Source organism: Leuciscus leuciscus (assembly GCF_965113295.1).
Source record: "Leuciscus leuciscus genome assembly, chromosome: 8".
Lineage (NCBI taxonomy): Eukaryota > Metazoa > Chordata > Actinopteri > Cypriniformes > Leuciscidae > Leuciscus > Leuciscus leuciscus.
The window spans coordinates 23894696-23919736 of record NC_138732.1 but is presented as its reverse complement, the minus strand read 5'-3'; the positions used below and the strand labels follow the sequence as shown (position 1 = coordinate 23919736).

The 25041-nt window shown below is 36.7% G+C and overlaps 2 protein-coding genes across 3 annotated transcripts; both read right to left on the bottom strand.

Moving 5' to 3' along the window:
* Positions 1-1095: 1095 nt before the first annotated feature.
* sparc (secreted protein, acidic, cysteine-rich (osteonectin)) lies at positions 1096-11058 on the bottom strand. 2 transcript variants are annotated; one of them, XM_082177813.1, is made up of 10 exons: positions 10925-11058; positions 6171-6240; positions 5947-5973; positions 5406-5493; positions 4244-4365; positions 3898-4018; positions 3228-3361; positions 2165-2313; positions 1627-1775; positions 1096-1539 (listed from the first exon to the last, which is right to left on the bottom strand). In XM_082177813.1, exons 2-10 carry the CDS (start codon positions 6225-6227, stop codon positions 1511-1513), a joined length of 876 nt encoding a protein of 291 aa, XP_082033939.1. In that variant the 5' UTR covers positions 6228-6240; positions 10925-11058; the 3' UTR covers positions 1096-1510. The 2 variants fall into 2 exon arrangements, with proteins under 2 accessions (XP_082033939.1, XP_082033940.1); XM_082177814.1 differs by having other exon boundaries at positions 6171-6261; positions 10925-11039.
* Positions 11059-23565: 12507 nt separating this feature from the next.
* atox1 (antioxidant 1 copper chaperone) lies at positions 23566-24814 on the bottom strand. The gene is made up of 4 exons (XM_082177320.1): positions 24656-24814; positions 24400-24472; positions 23988-24142; positions 23566-23835 (listed from the first exon to the last, which is right to left on the bottom strand). The coding sequence occupies exons 1-3, from the start codon at positions 24659-24661 to the stop codon at positions 24018-24020; spliced, it is 204 nt and encodes a 67-aa protein (XP_082033446.1). The 5' UTR covers positions 24662-24814; the 3' UTR covers positions 23566-23835; positions 23988-24017.
* Between the last annotated feature and the right edge of the window lie 227 nt (positions 24815-25041).

Sequence of the window (25041 nt, the reverse complement as noted above, 5' to 3'; positions counted from 1 at the left end):
CTTCGTGCAAAATATGCAACATGCTTGAAACATGGTTCTGTTTGATTTTGAACTATCGAGCCTAAATTATTGGTTGTTTAGAAATATGAACATACCTCATGTTTAAATAGTGTGAAAAACTACAGATTACGACTTTAAGCAAAAACAAACTATAAGAATTGCCTTCTGGAATAATCCAAGATGTTTAAGAAAATTATTTCCACATGAATCCTCTGATATCTTCTTAGCCTAAATTATTATAAAACAAATCTATAAATACGTGCTTGTTGAGAGGGCTGTGGATGTTTTTCAGTATTTAACTGTCCAGTGCAACCAGTTAAACACTGAGGTAGCCACATCGCCTCGGAGGCTTAAAAATAATCCTGTAAATACAGGCTCCTAAAATATATATTTTAAAATGCAAAGGCATGAAGGAAATTACGTAAACATCCACTCCACCCTCGAAGAAACTACTAACATATGTGTTCCAGATTTGTAGCCCCACAGTATACAGAGATCCCGCTGACCATGCACCATTGTTTTCTTTGCACATTTACAGTGTTTATGTAGTCATAATCATATTTACTTCAACGCTAAAATGATCTTTGGTATAGTGGAATAAAACAAATGATCTGTAAACATCATGTTTGACAAAGTTTTTCATTCTTTCCATAGCAAACATTAAAGTATAAATGGGTTATGCAGTTATGAACCTGGGGGAAACAGATCAAGACAAATGGATAAATGCATGCAAAGATTGGGTTTGAAAATTTCAGTAGCTTTTATTTCTGTAAAGAGATTCATAGTGCTCACATTGTGGCAAATACTGCAAATGTATGTGAACATGCTAGAGGGAGAAAAAAAAAATCTCATCCGGCGAGATTCTGTCCTCTTGAATTCAATTAATATTTCCTTTTATTATTCAACTTTTAAAACACTCAACATTTGGCCCTGATGTCTGACAGGAAACAATATGCAAATAACAACATCCGCCTGTAGATATTCAGGGCTCAAATTAAAAGACGTTTTCAGATTTAATAAAGAAATCAAAACAAATAATCCACCACCGCAAAGAGTGCAACAAATTAAACTAAAAGTTTATAAAGCAAGCAGAAATAACATTTATTTGGAAACTTTATTTTGATTTGTACATTTCCACCATCCAAACTCCAAACTTACAATTCAAGCCCTGATTCTGAGTTTAAAAAAACAAACATTTGTGGATCCATTTCCAAAGCGAAAAAAAAAAGTGTTTTTCCAACATACATAGTTTATCATATTTAACTCTTTTTTTAATACAGCCTGTCCAACATTGTCTTACCAACTTCAACTAACTTTAAAAAATGGGCAGTGTTCAATCACTTATTGTGATAGTTACCGTGTGGATTGTGCACTTTCTTTTAAACATTATGAATGTTTAGTGGTATATGCAGGTTGTTAGAAATCGCAATTAGCACCTTTAATTTGATTTTAACTTAAGGGTTAGCACCTCGCCCCAATAGTATCTAGGAAGCGTCAATGGGAGACGTGCTCAGATGACAAGATCAGTGTCGACGTCCTCTGAAAGCAGAAAACAGCCAAAGTTAGCAAATAAAATGAACTGAACATTAAAGAAATACAGTATGAATTGCATTGTCAAAAACTCACGCTCTTTGATTCCAAAGCAGTTGGCCCACTCCTCTAGAGCGATGTACTTGTCTTTGTCAGCATCGCACTGCTCAAAGAAGCTGGTGGTGCAGTGCTCCATTGGGACGAGAGGAGCACGCAGAGGGGACAGCTCGGTGTGGGACAGGAACCTTATATAACACAAAATAGCACGTGCTTTTAGATGAATACATTTTTTTACTGACATATTACACAGTAAAAATAATTGTTGTTTCAACTTAAAAAAGTAAGCGTTTGTTCTGGATTAAAATTGTACGTTTTGTCAACTCAAATATCCAAGTTGTCACTTAGTCGAATTTCACATTTCAAGTTGACTAAACTTAAAAGTTTTAAGTTGAAACAATATTTTTATTTATTTTTGGCTACTGAAGGCTACTGTTAGCTTCTGCTACCAAAACACTTAGCTGAACCATCAAGGTAATAGTTATTATAAAAAATATAAATTTTTTAGCGTCATTTTCTCTGAAGTATGTTAGGTTTGGGTCTAGCTGGAATGGCTGTGAAAATGAGTTAAACATACCCGTCAATAGGGTGCTGGTCAAGCTGGCCAAACTGCCAGTGAACGGGGAAGATGTACATGTTGTAGTTCTTCTCAAAGTCCAGGGCCAGAAGGTCCAGAGAATGCTCACCGGCCTGCAGCCTCTTCTCATTCTCATAAATCTTCTTCACCTAAAAACACAGCATAAGGTTTGGCATTTCAGTAGTTTCGCCAACTGGCTTTGACTATTGTTAAATTATGCACTCAAAAAATCTTTAGGCTTACATTTAAGATTCATGCATTTGAATTGTATACAACATTTCTATCCATTTGGATGATACAGTTTTAACATGAACTAATAAACCTAAGGGGATGCATATTTGCAGTCACACATAAATAAAACGGGTAGAAACCGGTAAGATTTATTTACTCCCAAAAAAAAAAATCTTTATTTTTATCTATTTGCATCTATTTGATTTTACATTAATGCCTTATTCTGCATGACCATATTCTACATCCCTTAATCCTACCCAATACCTAAACTTAACAACTGCCTTACGATTAATAAGCAGTAATAATTAGGAGTTTATTAAGTCATAGTTAATAGTTAGTTAATAGAGAGAAATGGACCCTAAACTAAAGTGCGACCTCATGTTTTTAGTATCAAATAGCTTAGTATCAGCATAAATCCTTTATTAAATTAACTACATTTATTCAATTAAAATGAACATGGTTGAAATACAGTATGGCTAGCTGTGGAACAAGCAATATTAAGTTGGTTAAAGAGATTTGGGATTTATTGATGAGAAACATATAAACCTGGTTATTGCGTATTTAAAATACATTCAATTTATTAGTTACAGAATTCTTACCTGTTTTTTTTTTATCAATGATCTATGACTGATAAAATATGCATCACATTAGTTTATGTTCAAATGGATGGAAATTTTATATGAAATGGCCTAAATATTTTTTGGAATGTTTGTGTTTCTTTTTCTTTGTCTTTCCCTGTTACTGAACTAATCTTTAGTTACAATTCTTTTTACATTGCTATGTAGAGGATAATGGAAATCTCAGTATTTTAAAGGCAAACAGTTGAACTGACTCGGAGTTTCTGCTTCTCGGTGAGCAGGTTATTGTCTTCATCGCGCTCGTACAGGGTCACCAGCACGTTCTTCAGCCAGTCCCTCATGCGCAGGGGAAACTCACTCAGCTCGTTGTCCATGCAGGGGGCGATGACTGAGGGGAAATCCAAACATTAAAACAAGCGATTTGTAATAAATAATAAACACAAACAGCATGCTAACACGCCTCTTAGCACATAATGCAGCATGATAGTGTAAAAGGAGGCAAATTACAGCCCTCTGGCTAATATTAATGTTAAAGATGTTAGGATCTAATTCGTTAATGCCAAAAACACTTTTTCTGAGTCTCTTACTGAGACACCCTGCTTAGCAATGAGACTATGCCGCAGCAGGAGCTCCATCTGAGCCCTTCAGTCCCGACTCATCCCATCAGGCGTACAACGACAGTGGATGAGGCAGATTTGGGGGGATTCGGCCTGCTTTGTGGAGCAGCACTGGCAAGCTCAGGCTCGCCCTGTTCTCAGTGTTTGGAGGGGGCAACAGGGACGCCTCAAAGCTACAAGCCATCAATCACTTCAAAGCACTCACTTCCACTTGCGTTCATGGCTGAGTTTGTGAGTGGTCTAAATTTTACACTCAAAGTCTGTTTGAATGTTTGTGCCTTGTTTTCCTTCACAGTTGTGCGCTCACATTTGCAGGGTCCGATGTAGTCCAGGTGCAGCTTGTGGCCCTTCTTTGTGCCCTCCAGGGCGCATTTGGTGGCAAAGAAGTGGCAGGAGGACTCGTAGGTCTTGTTGTCAGTGCCACAGACCTGTGACAGAAATATGAACAATCATAAATGCCACGGTTGTCAACTTGACAGGTTTGGATTTCCCCAAGGTATCCTACTAATGTTTACTGACATGCCTAAATACATAAAGTAGCATTTCAATCAAACTGCTAAAATGGTGTGCATGTGTTTCTAGGCATTGCTGTCACTGCACGTGTGGAGACTTGAGACAGATGTGAAATGAAGGAAATGACTAAAGACACGCACATGCTCGAAATCTCCAACTGGGGCGGGGCAGGTCAAGGGGTCCTGGCACACACACATGGGCTGGTTGCTGTCATCAACCTCGCACACCTTGCCTTTCTTGCAGTGATGGTTTAGGCAGGGGTCTGTAAGGAAAAATCATTGATGATTAATTTATTTTACATTAATTTATCTTCGGCCCAAAAATGAAGATATTTTCGAAATCTGAGAACTTTCTGTCCCTCCAATAACAGTCTACGCAACTAGCACTTTCAAGCCCCTGAAATGTAGTAAAGACATAATTTAAGTAGTCCATGTGTCTCCTGTGGTTTAACCTCAGTTTTATGAAGCGACGAGAGGGCTTTGTTTGTGAATTTAAAAAATAAAATGTACTACTTTATTTACAAAATAATAATTTTGAATGCATGTTCACGCAACAACGTCACAACACATACATTGTGTTGCTCTCGTGAAGGCGCTTTGGAGATTAATATTTTGTAAATAAAATGGTCAGTTATGTTTGTTGCACAAACGAAGCTTCAGAAAACTGAGGCACTGGAGTTGGATGGATTACTTTAATGATGTCTTTACCTTTCTGGGGCTTGAAAGTGGTAGTTGCGTAGGCTGTTAATGGAGGGACAGAAAGTTCTCAGATTTCTCAAAAAAGATCTTCATTTGTGTTCCGAAGACGAATTAAAGTCTTACGGGTTTGGAACAACATGAGGGTGAGTCATTAATGACAGAATATAACGTTTTTGGATGAACTTACCCTTAAATTTTTTGTCATTTTTAATATATATATATATATATAATTTATTTTTATTTTTTATATTCTTTTATTTTATTCCTTTAAAGGGCATATATTAAAAAAAATTCTTCTCCAATGGATTTACATTTCTTTCCCCTTTCCAAATATTTTGTGGTTGGCAAAAACATCATGTGGCTAGATGACTGGCACTGGCATCAACGTTGTCCTGTATAACTTAGTCTGTCTGAAAACATAATTATAGCTGTCTACATCTGACTTATCTGTAGCCTGTTATTACCCATGGTCTTATGTACATCTACACACGTTATCACAACTTCACTCATATGCAGGGACAGAAGACATGATGCAAACATCAGAAACATCTCTGTACTGTACAAAACTTTGGTGGTGGTGGTGTGGAAAAGACATCAAACTCACTCTCAGCAATAACATCCTCCAAATCTTCAATGGCCTCATCAAATTCTCCGGTCTCCACCTGGACTGGGTTAGCTCCCACTTCCAGCTCCTGAATTATCAGACAGAAAAAAAGTATTATGGGTATGGCCTGTAGAACCAAGCCCAGTTTTAAACACAGCTTTCCTCTTTTATGTGAGGAAAATATGTAAAACTGCACTGGGAGCGAATGACCCACATTACTGCACAGCCACAACAAGAGTTTTGCTTTTGTGTCCAACACAACTGGCATCTGTGTGCACATGTGGCGAAGCGATGAATTGTAATTAGTCCATTTTAGATATATTTTCAAACTTTTATGGATTTCAGTCCCCCCGGGGAATTTAACAGGAAGTTGAACATGTGCATATATAAACACATCTGGTCCCATAATGGGGTTGAGGTGTCTATTTTTGGCCAATGACTGGCTTGACAAGGCTTCTTAAAAATGCTGTTCGGCCTTATTAAAAAAAAGCAGAGATTTTTTGAAAAGATTTAAATATCAGTTTAAATAAATATAACATACCTCTTCAACAACTGGCTCCTCTTCGGTCTGTAAATTAAATTGTTGTATGGAGTTTAGTCAAAGTTTAGTCACAAAGCAACATTATTGAGGGAGCTACGGACATTAAAAAAATGCTCTTTGGTTTTTAAAACGAAGCTTGTTTTATATTATTTATCTGTTTCTATAATATAATACTCAATAAAAATGATATATTTATTTAATATTTCTATTTCAGATTTACTTACTGGAGCAGCCAGAGTCTTGCCAGCGAGGCAGAACAGGAAGAAGATCCAAACCCTCATCTTGAGTTTCAGCCTAAGCAAAAACACCCAAAACCTGAGTATTTACAGAGCATCACATTATCATGTTAGTATTATGCATGTTTTGTAGGAGTATGAGACAACAAAATCACACAGTAACATTCCAGTTGGCCCTATATATTCCTTTTATATAAATCCACCCGTAACTCGAGATCAATACACCTCAGATGCTGAACCACACGCGTTCGGGCCACCAGACCTGCTCTGTATGCTCGGCGACGGATAAGTAGCCTACAGAAGTCAGTCTCTCCAGACACAGAAGCTGATTGAGATAAGAGCTCTGTCTGTATTTGTTCTGCTAGCTCGACCGCTTTCCTCTCGCTCAAAGAGCCCCTGGAAGACGGACTGATGCGATATGTTCTTCTTGAGAAACGACACTTTCCTGCAGGAAGATAGGGGCTGTTTGTCTGAAAGCACTCACTCTCACGTCCATTTTCTTTGTACCAAAGATCTCTCTTGCTTTCCCCTTGTCTCTCTGAATCAATATAGATATATACTTTGTTTATGGCTGGAAAGTTCAAAGCAGACATCGGTAGACCATCACTGGGGAGATTCTACCAACAGCATTTTTGGTGCACTTAAGATCACAGATCAAAGCCAGACACTATTGTTTTTCTATAAAAACACAGACACAGTAATGAAACTAGCTACGAAACAAAAGAAACCCTGCCATTTCTGAACATGAAAGGCTCGATGCTAACGTTGACTGTGTTTGATTATGAAAGTTATTGGTTATTGAGGGAGGATCCATCAGCCAAGTTCATATAACGAGCATGATGAAAATGTGTCCCGACATATTTGGTTTTTGACTTACAAAGCTAATTTCTCACCCCTCAAGCTGTGATGGGCCTGTTTGTGCATGAGTGGATAATGGGTGGGATTAGTGCATAAAATCTGTGCAGTAATTGGCCGAGTTATAAAATTCTTGTGGGAATTAAGGAGTCTTCTTGAAAGCACTGACCTGAGAATAATTTGCCCAGCAACTGCTGAGAATCTCCTTGGCTTGTTGCTCAAGGTTGAAAAATTCCTAGTTTATTCATGAAAAACTGCACGAGGTTAGTTAAAATCGGCATGAAGTTGAAATTCACTCTATCTATTTTCTAATTGCATCCTATTGATCTCATTGTGAAAGATTCATACGTGCATGTTTCATTATTATTATAATTTTTTTTTTTTTTTACTTTTGAGCCCTTATTTTTAATCAAAACGTCATATGCGTACTTAGTGCGTACTTTCAACTAAAAGTCACAATGAAATCAATATTGAAAATTCCTGTTTTTATGGAATATTGCATGTTATTTATCTGTGCACATCATTATTTATTTATTTTTTTCATGTGCCTTCATAATTTTTAAACAAAATAACTTCCCCTCCGTCTTGCAGCGTCATCTCTTCTCTGATGATGTGTTTATTGGCACGAGGGCGGGGCAACTTGTCAATCACATGGGATCACAGCTATAGCAAACCACAAACATCCGATCAATTTCCATTGGCAAATTCAAGACCATATGTTCTTGTTTGACAAGCCGTTTCACTCGGATATACGCCACAATAGGGAAGAGAAGATTATCACAACTTCTGATTCATGCGACTTTAAATCCTTGGAGGCTCATTCTGACCCTGATTGACCAGTTGGTTGTGTTGTCAAATATGTAATCAAACATGTGGTTTTAGATTTCAAATAGCCTTCGGATATGTCATGGAAATCCATGGATCCTCCATTAGATTTGATTTTTGAGTATTTTCGGTCAGTTCACCTAAGAACTCTTGTAGTTGAGTGCATGACGCATGATCTCTTGATTTCAGCACATGAAAGCCGTGTAAGGAGTTTTGTGAACCTTTCAATGGCCCTGTTTTCTTTGGCAAAGGAAAAGAAGGTGGTTGCTCGAATCAAGGTCAGACACCCCACATCTCTAATAGACTTAGACATGGAAAACTACAGAGACTCTGTCACCCTCCTCAAATACTGAGTCTTAAAACATGGCAGACAAGGAATCTTTTCGCTTCCCGTCAACAAAAACGTTCTATTTTAACAGGTTGTGTGAGTCATAGGACGAAGGAAATGACCCGACATCATGTCCTGTATTTAATTTGGATGTCTGCTCTGTTCCTTTCAGGAGACGACTTGGCACATTTATGTAATTCACTTTTTTGGCTTAAGTAAAAGTCCACCACTCTAATGGAGTCACTTTAGAGCAAAACAACTTATTTTGTTTGGAAGGTCGCATTGAAAATCAAACATGCCTGAACTGAAGGAAAGTCAGCGGTATAAAGGATGCCATTTTTACCCAATATTTAATTTAGAGTTAAGTAAGGTAAGCAGCAGGTTGTTGGGTGTAAACCGTGAGGAAAACAGCGGCTCAGTACTCTGCGTTTTTTTTTCCCCAAAGAGTCATTTTCCAGAAGCTCCGCAGACGGAGTGCTCTTCCTCTCCGAAGCGGAAAAACAGGTGGTTCAATCTCTAGATAAACAAATAAGCTGCAAAACTGTATCCACTATATTTGACTCGCTGCCAACGCATCTCTGGCAAATTTAAATACTAAACAATATCTGAGAAAATATGTTTGTTATGCTTACACTAATATCATCCAAGGTAGTTTTAGAATATTAAACACAAATATCATCATCAATGCCCAGCACTGGGATAGAGTTTGGCATGGTGGGCATGCTTGATTTATAGAGCAGGAAGTCACTTGGCATGAACAGTAAACCTCTGCACAAGCCACCTGTCCATTACGGCACAATTACTTGCTTGCATCTGTGCGACGTTTAGCGCTAAGCAGAAAAACAGACTCCTTCTTACTGAAAGCTCCCTTGAAACAAACTGAACCTGCCAGTCGCATAAAAAAAAGTGGGGTTTCAACCAAATCAGCATTGACAACTTTGAAATGTGCTACAGCACCAAATCAACACGTTTGTTTTACTCCTGGGGTTTTGTTTCCCGGGAAATGAAAACTCATCTCTTTGTAACATTATCTTGATTTCTGTGCCAACGAATAGCTCCTACAAAGCTAAACCTTGTGCAGAAAAACAAGGTGGGGGAAGAGGAAATTTCATCCTCTGCTGAAAAGGAGTACAGGGAGCTCTGAGTTAGACAAAAGACAGTTAAAAGAGAGTGACTGAGCAAATAAGATCCGTGTAACCTGAGTTAACAATCACCTGACCTTTTTAAGTCATCAGCCCATCCCCCACCGCTGTTTGTAAGTTAAACCGCACTGTTATTACTGCCTAGCGGTCTCCTTTATCCAGTGCAAAGAACAGAGCAACTGTCTGTGGGAAAGGAAATTAATTTCACTCTAAATTAAAGCATATCACCTTGAAAAGACCTTATCTGTGGCCATGAAATATGACTTATTCATTTATATTCCTATCTGATCCTCAAGATGATCGCAAGCCACGAACCATTGGGTTAAAAATGCGGTCAAAACCTGATTTGTGCTAATCCTCATTCTTAACCTGATTTGTTGCCCTTTTCAATTTCTACAACTTAATTTTATTTTCATTTTAGAAAGCATAAGTCTTCAGTTTTTCGGGGGGATTCACCAACATTGTAAAAACATTCTATGATCAATAAGTTATGACAACATATTACATTGCTTTAACTCATTAAAATAAGTTAAGCAATTTTAGAAAAATAAAAAAAAAATAAAAATGCATTTAACCTTTTCTGTTTCACCCAAAGGCACATGATATTTTTTTCCACCAATCTCTCATGAAAATCTTTGCTGCACCACGGGGGAAATATTATTCACTCCATACCACACATTTCTCGTGAAATCTTGCAAAATACACTTAAAAATAAAGGTTCTTTATTGGCATCTATGGTTCCATGAAGAACCTTTATCATCCATGGAACCTTTTAATTGCATAGAAGGTTCATTTAAGAACTGTTTACCTAAAGGTTCTTTGGGGAACCAAAAATGGCATCGCTGCAAAAACCCACTTTTGGAACCTTTACCATAATCAATTGGTATGCACATTTTTATGAAAAATATTATAATAATAATGCTTGAAAAAAACGGTTTTCAAACTTTTTTAAGGAAAACTCGGGCCCTCCGGCAGGCTGACAGTTTGTCTTCACACGATTCTTGTTTTTCTACAGCAGCGACATCTGCCTCGTTTGACATGGTCTCAAACAGCTGGTGAAAAATCACCATGGAAACACGCATTCCTTTTGATGGGAGTAATTGTAAGGGGAGGGGTCTATTGGGCCGAATCTCTCTCCCCTCCCCCTCCATCCCTGACTCTGTCTTCACCCCTCCTGCTGCATATGTGGCACACAATACCTCAATATGTGCACGTTTTAGGCTCACACTTTGAGTAAACAGCACAGTAAGAATATAAGCTTGGTAAATAATCTGCTCATGTTCATTTTACAAAGATTTCAAAATTAATAAATAAGCAACTCAAAGTTTAAATAAAACAAGACACCTGTTTCCAGTGGAAGGTTTACAGAGAGGTCAGTAAATCTGTGCTTTCAGACCGGGCAAGTAATGTTTAAAACCCTCACAATCTTTTTAGCATGCAAGTAAGATGAAAACAAAAACCAAGCTACTATTATTAAGAGTTGTTTTGGCAATGGGTTTGAAAGTATTAGTAAATCAACACTTGACCATAGACTGTATGTTTTCTTTATGCAGGACGTAAGAATGGAAGAGGACCCAAATGAATGCTCTTACCTTCTGTCCGTCTAACAGAGAAGCCTGAGGAGAAGTCAGCTGCTGGAAGGGTCTGAAACTATCTAACAGCAATACAAGTTCACACAGAAGACATTTGCTGTGGGCAGGTCCGGTCAACCCCTTTCACTCAGTTAGGGTGGGACGTCCCACAGTTAACTCTCTGTATCCAACTCACGTGGACCTATATACTCAATGTATACTTTAAAGCTCATGTTTGAACTTTAAAAACAGTAAAGTTCATGTTTGAACTTTACTGATATGTGACCATTAACTTTATCATTTCAAAGTGTTAAATACTTTATTTTTATTGTCCACTTTAGACATTCCACTTTGCAACTTCATATCAACTAGTCTTTAGAGTATTAGTAGACTGTCTGCTTAATATCTGCTAACAATATATTTTGATGCTTAACTTTAAACATTCTAACTAAGTGACTTTGCAAGTACATGTCGACTTACTCTACTGACCCGAACCCCTAACCTAACAATCTAGTACAGTCCACTAATATTATAATGAGATTTAGTTGACATGTAGTTGTAAAGTTAGTTGAGTGTCTAAAGTGGACCATCGAAATAAAGTGTAACTTACTTGGCTCAATAGTTTTAGAAAACTAACAGGTGTGTATTACAGTCTGTAACTTATTATTTAAATTTTTTTAAGAACATTTTTAGTAAACTTAACTGCCAGTTTGAGGGAACATAGACCAACAAGCCAGCTCATAATGTGTGTCTGATATACAAAGATTCTCACTTCCAGCTAAGAACTGTTTAATTAAGCTTGATGTCAGATCATGCAGGTCAATGTTGAAGCAAAGAAAGACTCGTGCAGAGAATGAGCAACAGAAACTGAATAACAGTGCAAACTCTTTGGGATTGTCTGCTTGGATGTACCTTTTATTCTTTTGTTAAAACTAAAAAGATACCCCCCATTCTATTATTAGAATGATTTCTGAAGGATCATGAGACACTGAAGACTGGAGTAATGATGCTGAAAATTCAGCTTTGCATCACAGGGATAAATTACATTATAAAATATATTAAAATAGAAAAAAGTAATTTTCAATTGTCATAATATTTTTACATTTTTACTGTATTTTTCAATCAAATTTAAATGCAGCCTTGTTGAGCATAAGAGACTTCTTTCAAAAACATAAAAAATCATATTAGCTTACAAACTTTGGACCACCCATGTACATTTCCATAATAAAAATGCATGCATTAATTTTTATTTATTTTTTTAAACATAACATAAAATGCCTATAATATATAATGAACCAATATAATTTCTATCAACAACGTAAGCTATACTTTAAAATGACCCAGGATACTGTAAATAGTCCTATAGAACATTTTATCTGTTTTATGTGATGGAATGATCAAATTAATCATTTTTTAAATCTGTTGATTCTTTGACACAATATTTGATGTAAGATTCTTATGTAAAAATGCTTCATCCGCCCAGAGAGACCTGGTCTATAGAAACTTCTCTCAGAAGTGATTTTTACATACACATCCCATATAATGGTGCGCAGATCATCTTTAGTGGCTGACTGTAGCCAGATTGCCAGACAGTATTTCAGATTGGCATCACAGATTTTTTTTTTAGAGAGAGTGTCAAATGTTTGAATCAAAAAAAAAAAAAAATCCAGTCTGAAATTCCAGGGGCCCATCCCACTGTACTGTCTCTTAGTTCTGTGTGTCCTGACCACCAGACTAAACTAATCACGCCTACCGTTTCATTCCACCCATCAGACATCCGCCGTAAATTCACAGTCAAAGAGGTTCACTCTGCTATAGATTGCTAATGTCTGTACTTTCTGAGTGTACAGAGCAGTTAGGAGAGAAACATCTGGATGAGACAACGCTGGAAAAAAATAGTTTCTCTGCAACGTGGCATTTTCCATTCTGGCCTCTGCAGACACTGAAAGCAGGCCACGGAGGAGGTGTAATTATTCTATCCACTGCAGACGTGGCGCTGTCTGTGAGATGATCTAACAAGATCGCAAAGGGTCACAGACTCCCTGAGATTTAGAACAGCAACTGACACATTTCTATTATAAAGAGGGAGGTGGGGGTGGGGGTGGGGGGTCAGTAAAAATAAAACCCACACACACACACATATATATATATAAAATTATAATGTACTACCAAGCAATAATGTGTTGTCAAAATGTTGCATCACAAATGCTGGCCCTTGATTTATTTGGAAAGAGCCCGTCTTTTGGATCATTTACGGGAAATACCTCTCTTGGGGCCGGACTGAAAATAGCTCGATTCTGAATTACACACCAGACGGTGGGATTTCGACCACCATTTCCTCAATAAAGTTCCACAGGCTCTTCAAAGATTCCCATCCTTTAAGGAATAAGGTCCCTTTTCATCCTAGTTCCTGTTTAGACTTTAGGTAAACTCTGGCCAACGGGACCAGCGAATAATATCAACACTGGACGGGAGTATATCATAACAAATTAGTTTACTGTACATATAACAGGATGTGTGAATAAATCATGATTTATAGAGCAGGTTCAGGTGGCATTGCTGATAAATCTGAAATACTATTTAGAGATCGACATATTGTATAACTTATAATGTCAGTAAAGCAATTCATTTTCATCCTCCAAAAAAAGTTGCGATGGGAAATACAATGACAGAATGTGTTTGGCGAGAGAAATCTCTCCTTGTCATTACGTCAACTGAAAGGAGCCCACACAAATCGAACGTGTCTTTTCACAGTGAACCATCTCATTGTCTCAAGAGCTGCTCTGTAATTTGGTAGTGTGGCTACTGTGCAAACTACTACCACATGCCACACACTCTTTTATTTATGTGATCCAGGTGCATAATATCATAGTGCAGGCTCTGAATCCAGCTTGAACAGTTGTAGACTTTGAGTACAGGCCCAGTGCTCAAGGACACAATGGGAATTGCTCATTTATTGCTAAGCTTATTTGTTTGTTTGTTTGTTTAAAATTGTCATGACGTGAGAAATCAAATTTGCCTTGATCTTTTGACATATGCAGCTCGTTTTGATATTGCGGGATCTGTGACGTCACATGGGCAAACACATTTGCATATGTCTGCCTCCATAGCAAGACATCGACCAATAGTTACACATCATCGCACCATAGGCCCCGCCCACTGGAGTTCAGTAGCTTAATGGCTGACATTTATGCATTTTGGCAGACGCTTTTATCCAAAGCGACTTACATTGCGTTATCCTATACATTTCAGCCCGTTCTCATCCCAAGGCGTCATATATTGACGCTTTTGACATTTCGTCTACATCGAACGCACATGGCACCCTTTAGCGTCAATATGAGACGCAGATAGAAATGGGCCAGAAGGCGCCTCCTAGCGGTCTAACCCTATCCCTACACTAGACCTAAACCTACCCATAACCGAACAAAGCTCTGTGCGTCTCATATTGACGCTAAAGGGTGCGATAGACGAAATGTCAAAAGCGTCAGTATTATGACGCCCAAGGATGAGAATACGTTGTACATTTATACATAGGTATGTGTAATCCCCTAGGATCGAACCCACAACCTTGCGTTGTTAACGCAATGCTCTTACCACTGAGCTACAGGAAAGAAGCACACATAGTTTCCTATGCAGTGATGTTTACGGACAAGCCTTAAAGAAGCTGCCCCTTAAAAACTGATCATTTCAGATAGAGGGTCAGAATGAAGGTTGAAAATTATTGTTGAAATAATTAAAGGTCGAAAACCCCTCAAGGAAAATATTAAAATAATAAAAAACAACAACAAAAAAAAACATGTCATGACCCCTTTAAAATATTAATGGATGACGGTCAATACTGCAATATAAAGTATTTATTTATTTAATGTGTTTTATTATTTATTTTAGAACATCAGTGGGCAACGATCAATATTGTGAATTCATTTATTTATTGTCATGTTTTTGTTTTGTTTTTAAACATAAATTTGGGGAAATCAAGTATTTATTAATTAATTTATTTAATATCATGTTCTTTTATTATTTAATTTAAAACATTATTGGTCAATATTGTGAAATCAAGTATTTATTTTTTTAATCATTTTTATTTATTGTCATGTTTTTATAACATTTAATTTAAAACATTATTGGTTAATATTGTGAAATCAAGTATTTATTTTTTTAATCATTTTTATTTATTGTCATGTTTTTTATAACATTTAATTTAAAACATTAATAAAATTATTGCGGCAATTCTAATTTCTTTGTGCTGCATCTGCAGTGAACAGACAGTATTAATCTCCATAAACTGTAAGGTATGCTAGATGCAGATTAAGCCATGGATCTAACAACACTGTCAATGATGCTGCAAATCCTTTGCAGTGTAGGATTAGATGTAATCTGTGGCCATAAAGTGGCCATCTCATCTGACAGTAAAAAGATGCTGAGGTATTAAAGAAAACCGTGTTATGGTGAGAACTCTGAAAGCGTGGAGAAACAGATGGGAGCAATGCACTAGACAAAATACAATGGAGCTTCCTCTGTATTCCTTATTTCCTTTATTACAAAGATGACTTGGACAGATAGACATGGAGAGAAAACATCTGGCTGTCGATTCAGGAAGACAATAATGGTAAACTGACAGATGGAGCAAATGGACAGAATAGTTAGAATGTTATGATTCCCTAGAGTGTCTGACTAGATCAGAATGCAGCGTTGTGGGATTGTTCCTGAATCCTGATCCGCTGCTGGAGGTGACCTGGTGACGTGTACAGTCAAGACTAGATGAAGCCCAGTGATTATGTTCAGGTTGTACTTAAACTGAGTTTGGGTGATTTTTATATGCAGATGTCATTTTTCATAATATGAGACTCAAAGAGAAATGTCAAGCAAGTTTAGCTCTACAGGGTCCAAATCTAGGATTCTATTTTAAACTTGAAAGAAAAAAGTTGTTTGAACCTTTTGGAAATTTTAAAAACATAAAATATGTAAAACTCAAACATTTTGAACCCCACAGTATATTTAAAATAGAAATTAAATACTACTTACACTGTTTGATTTAGATCAAAGGGTCATGACATGGATTTTATTTTATTTTTATTATTTGAATTTGTTCCTTGAGGTTCACTTATAACGTTAATAAAGTTTGCTCAACAAAACAAATATATATATGCAGAAAAACAATAATTTGTAACCCTCTGTCTGAAATGATCAGTTTTTAAGGGGCGGCTCCTTTAAGGCTTGTCAGTAAATGGCCATTGTTATGATTGGCTAACGTCACTGCATAGGAAACAGTATCAACGTCCACCCACTATTGCACTTGAGTAAGTGTTTTGAAAAAATTATCCATATAAAAAAAACCTTACAGACAAAGCATTATGAAACCATTTACTTGCGGTTTGTGATGCAGCTGCTGTCAGATACACTTGGCTACTTCATCTGTCACCAAAAGTTTCTTTACCAACTTTCCATTACATTGTGCCTCATTTACAAAACAAAATGCTCCGAACAAACATTTAACCCTTTCACACGTAAATGTAAAATATTCTGGCTGAGCCCCCAGCATGAGTTTTTCAAGGCGACCATTATTTAGAACGTGTCACTTTATGGTTTCCATGGTGACGCATCATTGCTTGTCACGTGACACACCGCAGCAACAACAGCGCTGAATGAATGATGATCTGCTATTATTTCCTTTTTTATTAAAAAGATTCACAAATTTGTTAGCTATAGCATGAAATATCTGATATTCCGATTGTCAAATATATGCAAGTGGAGGTGTTTTGTTGTTTAAACACCTTTATAACGATCGCATTAGTTGAGCTATATGCGCGATGGGCGCCGCCATGTTAGATTGTGCCGCAGACGCAGTTCAGAGAATCGGATCTGTTGGATTTACAACACGTGAATTCATCCACTTCTCCCGAAATACATTAAAGTAAGTGGCTGGTGAACTGGGAGAAGAATAGAGTAAACTTTAAAGTTACTTACACAATGTGTATCTGATATGAATAAAACGTGTCTAATTATAATGGAAAGGATTATTATTTCCTCTTCCATAGACATCAGTGTGTATTTTACAAAATCTAAATGTATTGTTTTTTTAGTACTTATGTGAATTTATATGTCTGAAACCTAAAATAAACATTATGTGGTTGAAAACACTGAAAAGTTGTGATATATGACAGCGCTGAGCACGCCTGTCTCTGGCTCAGCACCAGCCGACGCGCGAAAGGGTTAATCCTCCAAAACGATTCAGGAATCAGGACGCCACTAAAATAAACCATCCTCTTGTTTCTGATGCTGGAATCCTTCTGAAGTCTGTACAGAGACACAAACGGGGTGATTATGGATGCGTCAAAGCGAACGTTCTTTCACTCTTCCATTTGTCCTGTTGTCGACAGACTTAAGAGTGTGGAGTATGTCAGAAACTGAACACACATCTACTGTATCCAGTGTAGCAGCGTCAGTGATTAAAATGGGTTCTATGTGCTTTTGACGCGATGCTCACATGCAGTGCAAGCAAATGTCAGACATTAAGCGACTGAATGCCAGTGGGCGGGGCCTATGGTGTGATGACGTATAACTATTGGTCAATGTCTTGATCTGGAGGCAGTCATATGCAAATGTATTTGCCCGTGTGACGTCACAGGTCACTGAATATCAAAACAAGCTGTTTTTCGAGCTTGATTATTAAATGCTTTGTTTATAATGAGGAGGGTGATTTAAGCTATGAAACTTGCAGGATGATTTATTGGTACAGAAACCTCTTATATGTCAAAACATAAAGGCAAATTTGATTTCTCATGTCATAACCCATTTAACACCTTCAGGAGAACTGCTAAATTATGAGTAAAACATGTACTTTTACAAAACTGCTAGCCAAGTCACATTTATTGTAATTCAAAATCAATAACTCACTGGAAAGATTTTAGCCTTTGAAAGTTGAGTTAAATGCAACATCTAAGGCCACTGCTAATGCCTGAATGTCCTCAGGTGACCAGATTCATCATTTCTGTTAGATTCTTTAGACAGACTAGCCTATAGAAAATAAACTAACATAGCCTATATTTTCAGTCAGTTCAAATGCTCATCTACACAACAGCACCACATCTTCAATATTTTCATAGTGTGGTGATACAGTATCAGACACCAGTTTAAACTGCAATGCTTATCAAGGCTCAGTTTAGTGCACAAAACAAATGAAGTGAGAAATAGCTTGTATTAAAGGCAGGATAGGTGATTTGTTCCAGAAACAGTTTTTGTTAAGCTGGTTGAAAGTCTCTTCAGATCCTGATTGCAATCACTAAGTTAAGTGGTCTAAATGTATTTATATATCATCTGTGGAAGGTGTAGGACCATAACATATTCGTCAAATCATTGCATTCAGTCCGATTGCAATGATACAATGTCCTTCCTGCCTGTCAGCGTATGTATTTCCATACCTCCGCGCACCTGCTCGCGCAGACATCACACATCATCAGTGTGTTTCATGCTATGAGTTAGACAGACGCCAGTCACCGAGCACCGCAACCGAAACAGCAACCGCCTTTTACAGCTCCTCCTGAACCATACGAATCCACGTTATGCTCGAAGCGGTTTGTGACTCAAATTTATACCTTTCAATAGCTACAACACCAAAATGAACCCGCAGCAGTAAGGTGGTCAGTGCTCTTTAAGTTTTTTATGTTCATTATTGAGTTCCATATATTTGAGACATGAGGTAGTTTAACTCGTGACGCTTTTGTTTGCTTCCTGCTGTTCGCGTGTGTTCATGTGTTTTGAAGGAGGCATGGCTTTGGATACGCTCTGAAGGAAGGGTGGAATCTTATGCTTTAAATCTAGCTAATTTCTGCTAGCCTCTCAGACACTTTTTATTACCTACCCTATTTTAAGTACAGTGCTTAAACCTATTCCTACATCTTTTGCAAGAGGATTTTTTTTTTTTTTTATGATTAATGAAATTAATAATGTGATTTGGTTCACTTAAATATAAAACACACACACACACACACACACACACACACACACACACACACACACACACACACACACAAATCAAGTGTCAGACACAGCTGCTTGGTTACAGGCTCAAACAGGGCTTTCCTGTTAACAACTCATTAACAGTTAACAAAAATGAACAACTACTGTATCACAAGATGCAGTTCAGGACTGACTGAGTCCTGGTCAAATCCAGTGTCAAATAACTACAATCTAGAATATTTAAATTTTTTCCCTTTGGTACTTTTGGAAACAGTCAAATATGTGCAAAGGATAAAATCTACTGATAAATGTCACGACATTGAAAATAAATCCTTCCTTTTTTCAAAATATTGAGCCTACAGGATATGACTAGAGTGAGATGCCATGCAGGATGGGACAAGTGTAATCATGTACTCTGATCGAGGTAACAAAAGCACACCCTCAATCAGTGTGCAGACTTCTCCATCTTAACAAACTTACTGCAAACATATATAATAGAAGAAATACAGCTTTTCAAGAAAAAAAAAAAGAAAGATAAAAGAAGACAGAAAATAAGAAATGAAATAATAATGTACTTAGGTTTATGCATAAGCCGGCAGAAAAAAATATCTCAATGAAACATGACAAAATGATCATTGTAAGATTTCTTAAAGCGCTAGTAGCCTACTTGAAAATAGGGAAGCTTGTTTTAATTGGTCACAATTCGGACTATTTTCGTGCAGTTTATAGCTCACTATTCTGACAAAAACGTTTTTATTTCTCGTAAAAACGAATTACGAGATATAAACTTGCAATTCTGCCTTTTTTTTGGGAACTGTGGGTTTCTATATTTTGGAATCTCGCAATTGCGAGTTATAAAGTCAGAATTGAGAGATATCAACTCACACTTGTAAGAAAAAGTCACTATTACCTTTTTTAATTATTATTCCATGGCGGAAACAATCTTCCATAATAAAATGAAAAAATATTTATTCACCCTCATGTTGTTCCCATAGTGAGCCTGTCAAGTTATTATTTTTATTATTATCAATTGATTGATTTAATTATATTAATTCATTAATTATTTATTTATCATTCCAAATAATTTAAGAGCTGGTGGAGGCAAGAGTTTCAGTGAATATTATCTTGTAAGGCTGTTTGGTATTTTTACAGAAAAACAAAACAATAGGATTCTTTGCTGTGTGCAAAAAAACCCCGATTAACTTCATTGATATAGTCCACGTGTAAATTAGGACAGGTTTGCAGCTGCCCATTCTGCATAGACTCTATGGATTATTGATATGATTCAGATTTCAGAAGAAAGCTGCTGATGTGGCAACAAAAGGACATTTTTATGAGATCATATTTCTACTCTTAATGTTCTTGTCATCGGCGCTGTCAAATGTTTTAAATGTCTTTGGTATCGAATGCTCCTTGTGGGGATTATAACGGAATAAGCGACTGTAGGAATGTAATTATAAAATGAATTGATTACAAATGAGCTGCAGTGAGAGAAGTGTTGTTCACAAAGTTGGCGAGGAAATGGAAAAAAGGGAAGAGAAATGAAAAGGAGGAGGCTGGGACTGTTTACTTCTAGTGAGCATGAAGCCCTTATATTGTGTCTGGTGATTTTTATTTGGAAAAAAACGTTTGATGGCAAAAAGAAACTTCTAAGGTACAGCTGACTTTCATCCATCATTTAAGGCTGTCTGAGAACTGTCACTTCATTTGTCATGCAAAGAAAAAAAAAAAGTGAAGGAATAAAGTCATTAATGCATAAGCTACTTGTATCCTTGTTGTATACCTATGGGTTTCTTTGCCATTCTCTGCTTTATCCAGCCGGCGGGAAACATGCAGATCTTTTTGGCACGTTACAGTTGTGAAGAAAGCTTCTGGCCTGGATGGTTGAGCATTCCTTGCATTTTCTCTTTTCAATCCTGCCATTCCACAAAACAAAAGATCAATTGTGTGGACAGCACAGTAGTGTGAGCGAGTTTCCATCTCTATTCACGTAAAACCAGGGAAGCTTATGGCTGAAGACAGTCTTACTCTTGTCTTTTGGTTAGTTGTTGAGTGTGAATAGGCTTACAACACTGCTGTATTCTGTCCAGACTGGGATCTATTTCTGGAGTTACATGGTATTGTTTCATCAGTAAATAAATATATATTCATAGATATACAGTATACAGTTGTTTGCCCCTGCTGACAGCCCTGGTTTAGTACAGCTGCAATGCCTGTCAACATCTCCTCTGCTTTCATAGGCTACACCCTTATAAACCAGCTTGAACAATGGAAAAAAGCAAGTCGCTGATTCACTCTTTCAGATTCTTTTCGGGCAAGAACATGTTCTACATCAATGAGAACAATGCTACACTCACTTATATTTTGTGGATCTGTATTCCACACACCTGACACAGCTGATAATACACAAAAATGTGCTATAGACATTGGTATCCAGCAAACACCTATTTCTAAAGTACAAAAATGTGCTATAGACTTATTGGTATTCAGCAAACACCCATTTCTAAAGTAGCCTACATGCAGTGTGCACAGTCATTTGTATTAAAATGAGACTTTGTCCCTTGAGCTGCTGATTGTAATACATTCCTACAGCCGGAGCTTGATGACTCTGTTTAACTGCATTTTGTGAAACAGCTTGTATGGCATTTCTTTGTTACTCTCTTGAGATTGTGACCCTTGTACTTCTGTAGAATACCTCCCTATGGAGCCATCCTTAGGAGTTTTGGTTTCCTGGGAACATCTTAAACAGTGTCCCTAAAACGCAAGCTGTATTTATTTCAAATTAGTTGTACCACCTTTTCAGTGATGGTAGGACATGTATGACTTGCCAACATCAACTAAAACGAATGGCTTTGGGTCTTTTTGCATTCAAAAATGGCATAAACATTTTCCTTGTTCGTGGGCTTTTGCCTTCATCAATAGGGCAGTATAGAGCTCTAATGTATCATGAGAATGAGAACAAAACTGCAATCCAACAGAATATAGTAAATGTTTAACTTATGTGATGTAGATTCAGTTTACATTTAACAGAGATCTTTAACAGGGGGTCTGCAACGAATCTTAAACAAATTTTTGTAACTTCAACCAATCCTCAAGAAAAGCAAGAATTCAAAGTTTAAATTTCTCTTCACAATAACATGTATTATGTAAACTAACCTGACAAACCATTCATAATAAATAATGTAAATACATTAATGTATACATCTCTCAGTCCACCAAGGGGGTTATTGAGGTGAAAAAACATTCAGACACTCAATTTAAAAAATGCTGCCTGCAAATGGATTTGTTTTATTGAAAGGGTAACATTGCCCCCTACTGGTGCCGAGGCCAGTTAAAAATGTAAGCATACTGACAGAAGTCCATTTGCTTCACAAATATAAAGATGTGATTTTGTACTGTAACCAATATATATATATATATTACTTCATTAGGTGCCTTAAAGGGATAGTTCACCCCAAAATGTTGTCATTACTTACTCACCACTTACCTTAGGTGGTTCCAAACCTGTATGAGTTTCTCTCTTCTGTTGGACACAAAATAAGATATTTTGAAAAATGTTGGTAACCAGTTGACGGTAGCCATTGACTTCCATAATGGGAAAAAAATACTGTGGAAGTCAATGGGTTCCAATAACTGTTTGATTACCAACATTCTTTAAAGCATTTTCTTCTGTGCTCAACATAAGAAACCCATACATGTTTGGAACAACATTAGGGTGAGTAAATGATGACAATGTTTTTTGGGTGAACGATCTCTTTAAGGAGTTGTGTCACTTTTAATATCATCTGGACTTCAGTAAAACATATCCAATAGAATTTTTAAAATATTTGATATAGTTTAGATTTTATGAGTTGAATCTCCAAGGATACGTTGCCCTATAAGGGTATTTAAAAAAGGCCAGAGTCATCAATGTTTCTGTGATTTGTTTGATGCAAAAAAATATGTAATATGCTGCATGTATGACATGTCTAAGTGTCCTAAAATTGAGGCATATACATTTCTTATATTTGTTCACTGCTGTTTCGTCTTCAACCTCAGATGTGGGAAACTCTAGCCCTTGATGTCCGCTGTCCTGCAAGCATTAGCTCCATCCTTAATCAATCATATAATGGGATTTATGATACGACTTTTGTATGATCATTTTCTAAGTAACCATAAAGACTTAAGTTAGACTTTTCAGGTGTGTTTTTCAAAATGCGGTAAATAACAGCATGATCAACATAATACTTATTTTTTTCTATTTCAACATTTTAAGACAATGTTCACAATTAATATTAGCAGGTGTATATATATTTTGTTTAAGTCAGATTAATATATGCCTACTTTATACAAAGTCAGAATGTCCAGCACTATGTTGGCTTGTCAAACTGAGCACAGAAAATTTGAACCAAGTCATGTGACCCACATACTCCAAACAGACTCAACTATGATATCGACAACAGCACTGGATGAAAAATGATTTCTCGTGCCTCTTACAAGAGACTAAATAATATGTATCCTGTGGTACACGTTGCCAGTTTTAGGGTTAAAATGAAAATATAAAATTCAAAACTAATTCGAAATATTAATAAGAACTATAAAAGTAAAATAATGAATAATAATTTGGTACATTTATATAGCGCTTTCTCAAAGCGCTTTACATAGAAGGGGGAATCTCCTTCTCAATTATACTAGCTTTAAACAAACACCAAACATTCACAAAGTTTTGTTTTCCTCCAGGTAAATACAGGAATCTTTATTTGAATTATCATCTGGAGACCTACATTAATTCCAAGCAGACAAGTGTGGCATGAAAACAATCACACTGTAAACGGTTAGATTTCAACATTATTATAATTGACAAAAAGAAAATCTGCCTTATATCTGCACTTCATGATGCTCTGCTGAACAGATTTCCTTCAGTGGTCCCGAAGATACGCGAGGATTTGATGAACGGTCCCACTTTATAATCTTCAAAGCCGCATGATTCTGACCTATTAAAACATGGTTCAACGAATCAAAATAGAGTTGAACACACATCCACTTTAGGTAATCTCAACTGCAATATTTCTGTGTTGCAAAATCACCATCATGAGAAAGTACTACAATCAGTATTACTTTGCAATTAATGACAGCTGCTTCTCACCTTGTAGTTTTTTTTTTAATGTATAATATTTCATTTTGGACCGATGTAGGTAACCGTTTTCCCAGTCTTTTTCAGTGTTTCCAGAAGAACATCTGTGTCTTTGTCTGACTCAATGAAGACCTTCTTATTGGGGAGATCAATGTCAAACTTGACATCTGCTAAAAAACACAACTGAACTATGAACTATGACAAAGACTTAAAGGGACAATGTCCCCACATGAAAAGGCACATCAAATTAAAAAAAGAAGAAGAAAAAAATGAAATTAAGCTACATTTAGGATGTTTTTAAACAATGTAGTTTCACTTTCACAAACATCTAGGCTAGTTTAAATAGCTTTGATAGATTAATACACACGGTTAAAATGACTTACAGCAGGAGACTGTTTGAAATATGAAATATGTAAATGCCTACCCAGTTTTTTAAGCACTCGAGTTACTGCACCAGAGCATCCCTCACATGTCATGTCAACAAAAAACTCGTGAGTCTGTCCGTGATAGAAGAAAACATATTTGATTAAATTCTAAGATAGGATCACAAGCTAGCTACAAAGCTAAGTGTCTGCGAAGTTATCTTAAAAAAAAAAGAAGTGATTTACGATATGCAGATATCTGGCAGCAAAATAAACTGATCTTTGTGAGTTCAATTTTCTGATTAAATGTGAAATTACCGTCATGATCGATCCGATTGTCTCTCTACCAGCTCAAAAGTCTCGCTTTTGCTGGGACTGTTGCTGCACAGATGATGACGTGCTGTTTAGTTTAGGGCTTATCAGTAAATTACTAATATTTTTGACCAAAAGCGTTCATTTGAAACACCAACTAAACGTACATATATCCACTCAAAGTGCGCATGTTGCGAGAGACTCTTCTATAATAGATATCACGTTTGTGTTACGGTTACGAGGAAACGAGTTACTTTTCATATAATGTGCAAGCGTTTTAAAAACGTAGAATAAATAATTTTACATGATCCCTTTTTCTCGACACTCCCTCTGCAGGGATAATAATAATAATAATAATAAAACAATCAAGCAAACAAATACATAAATAAATA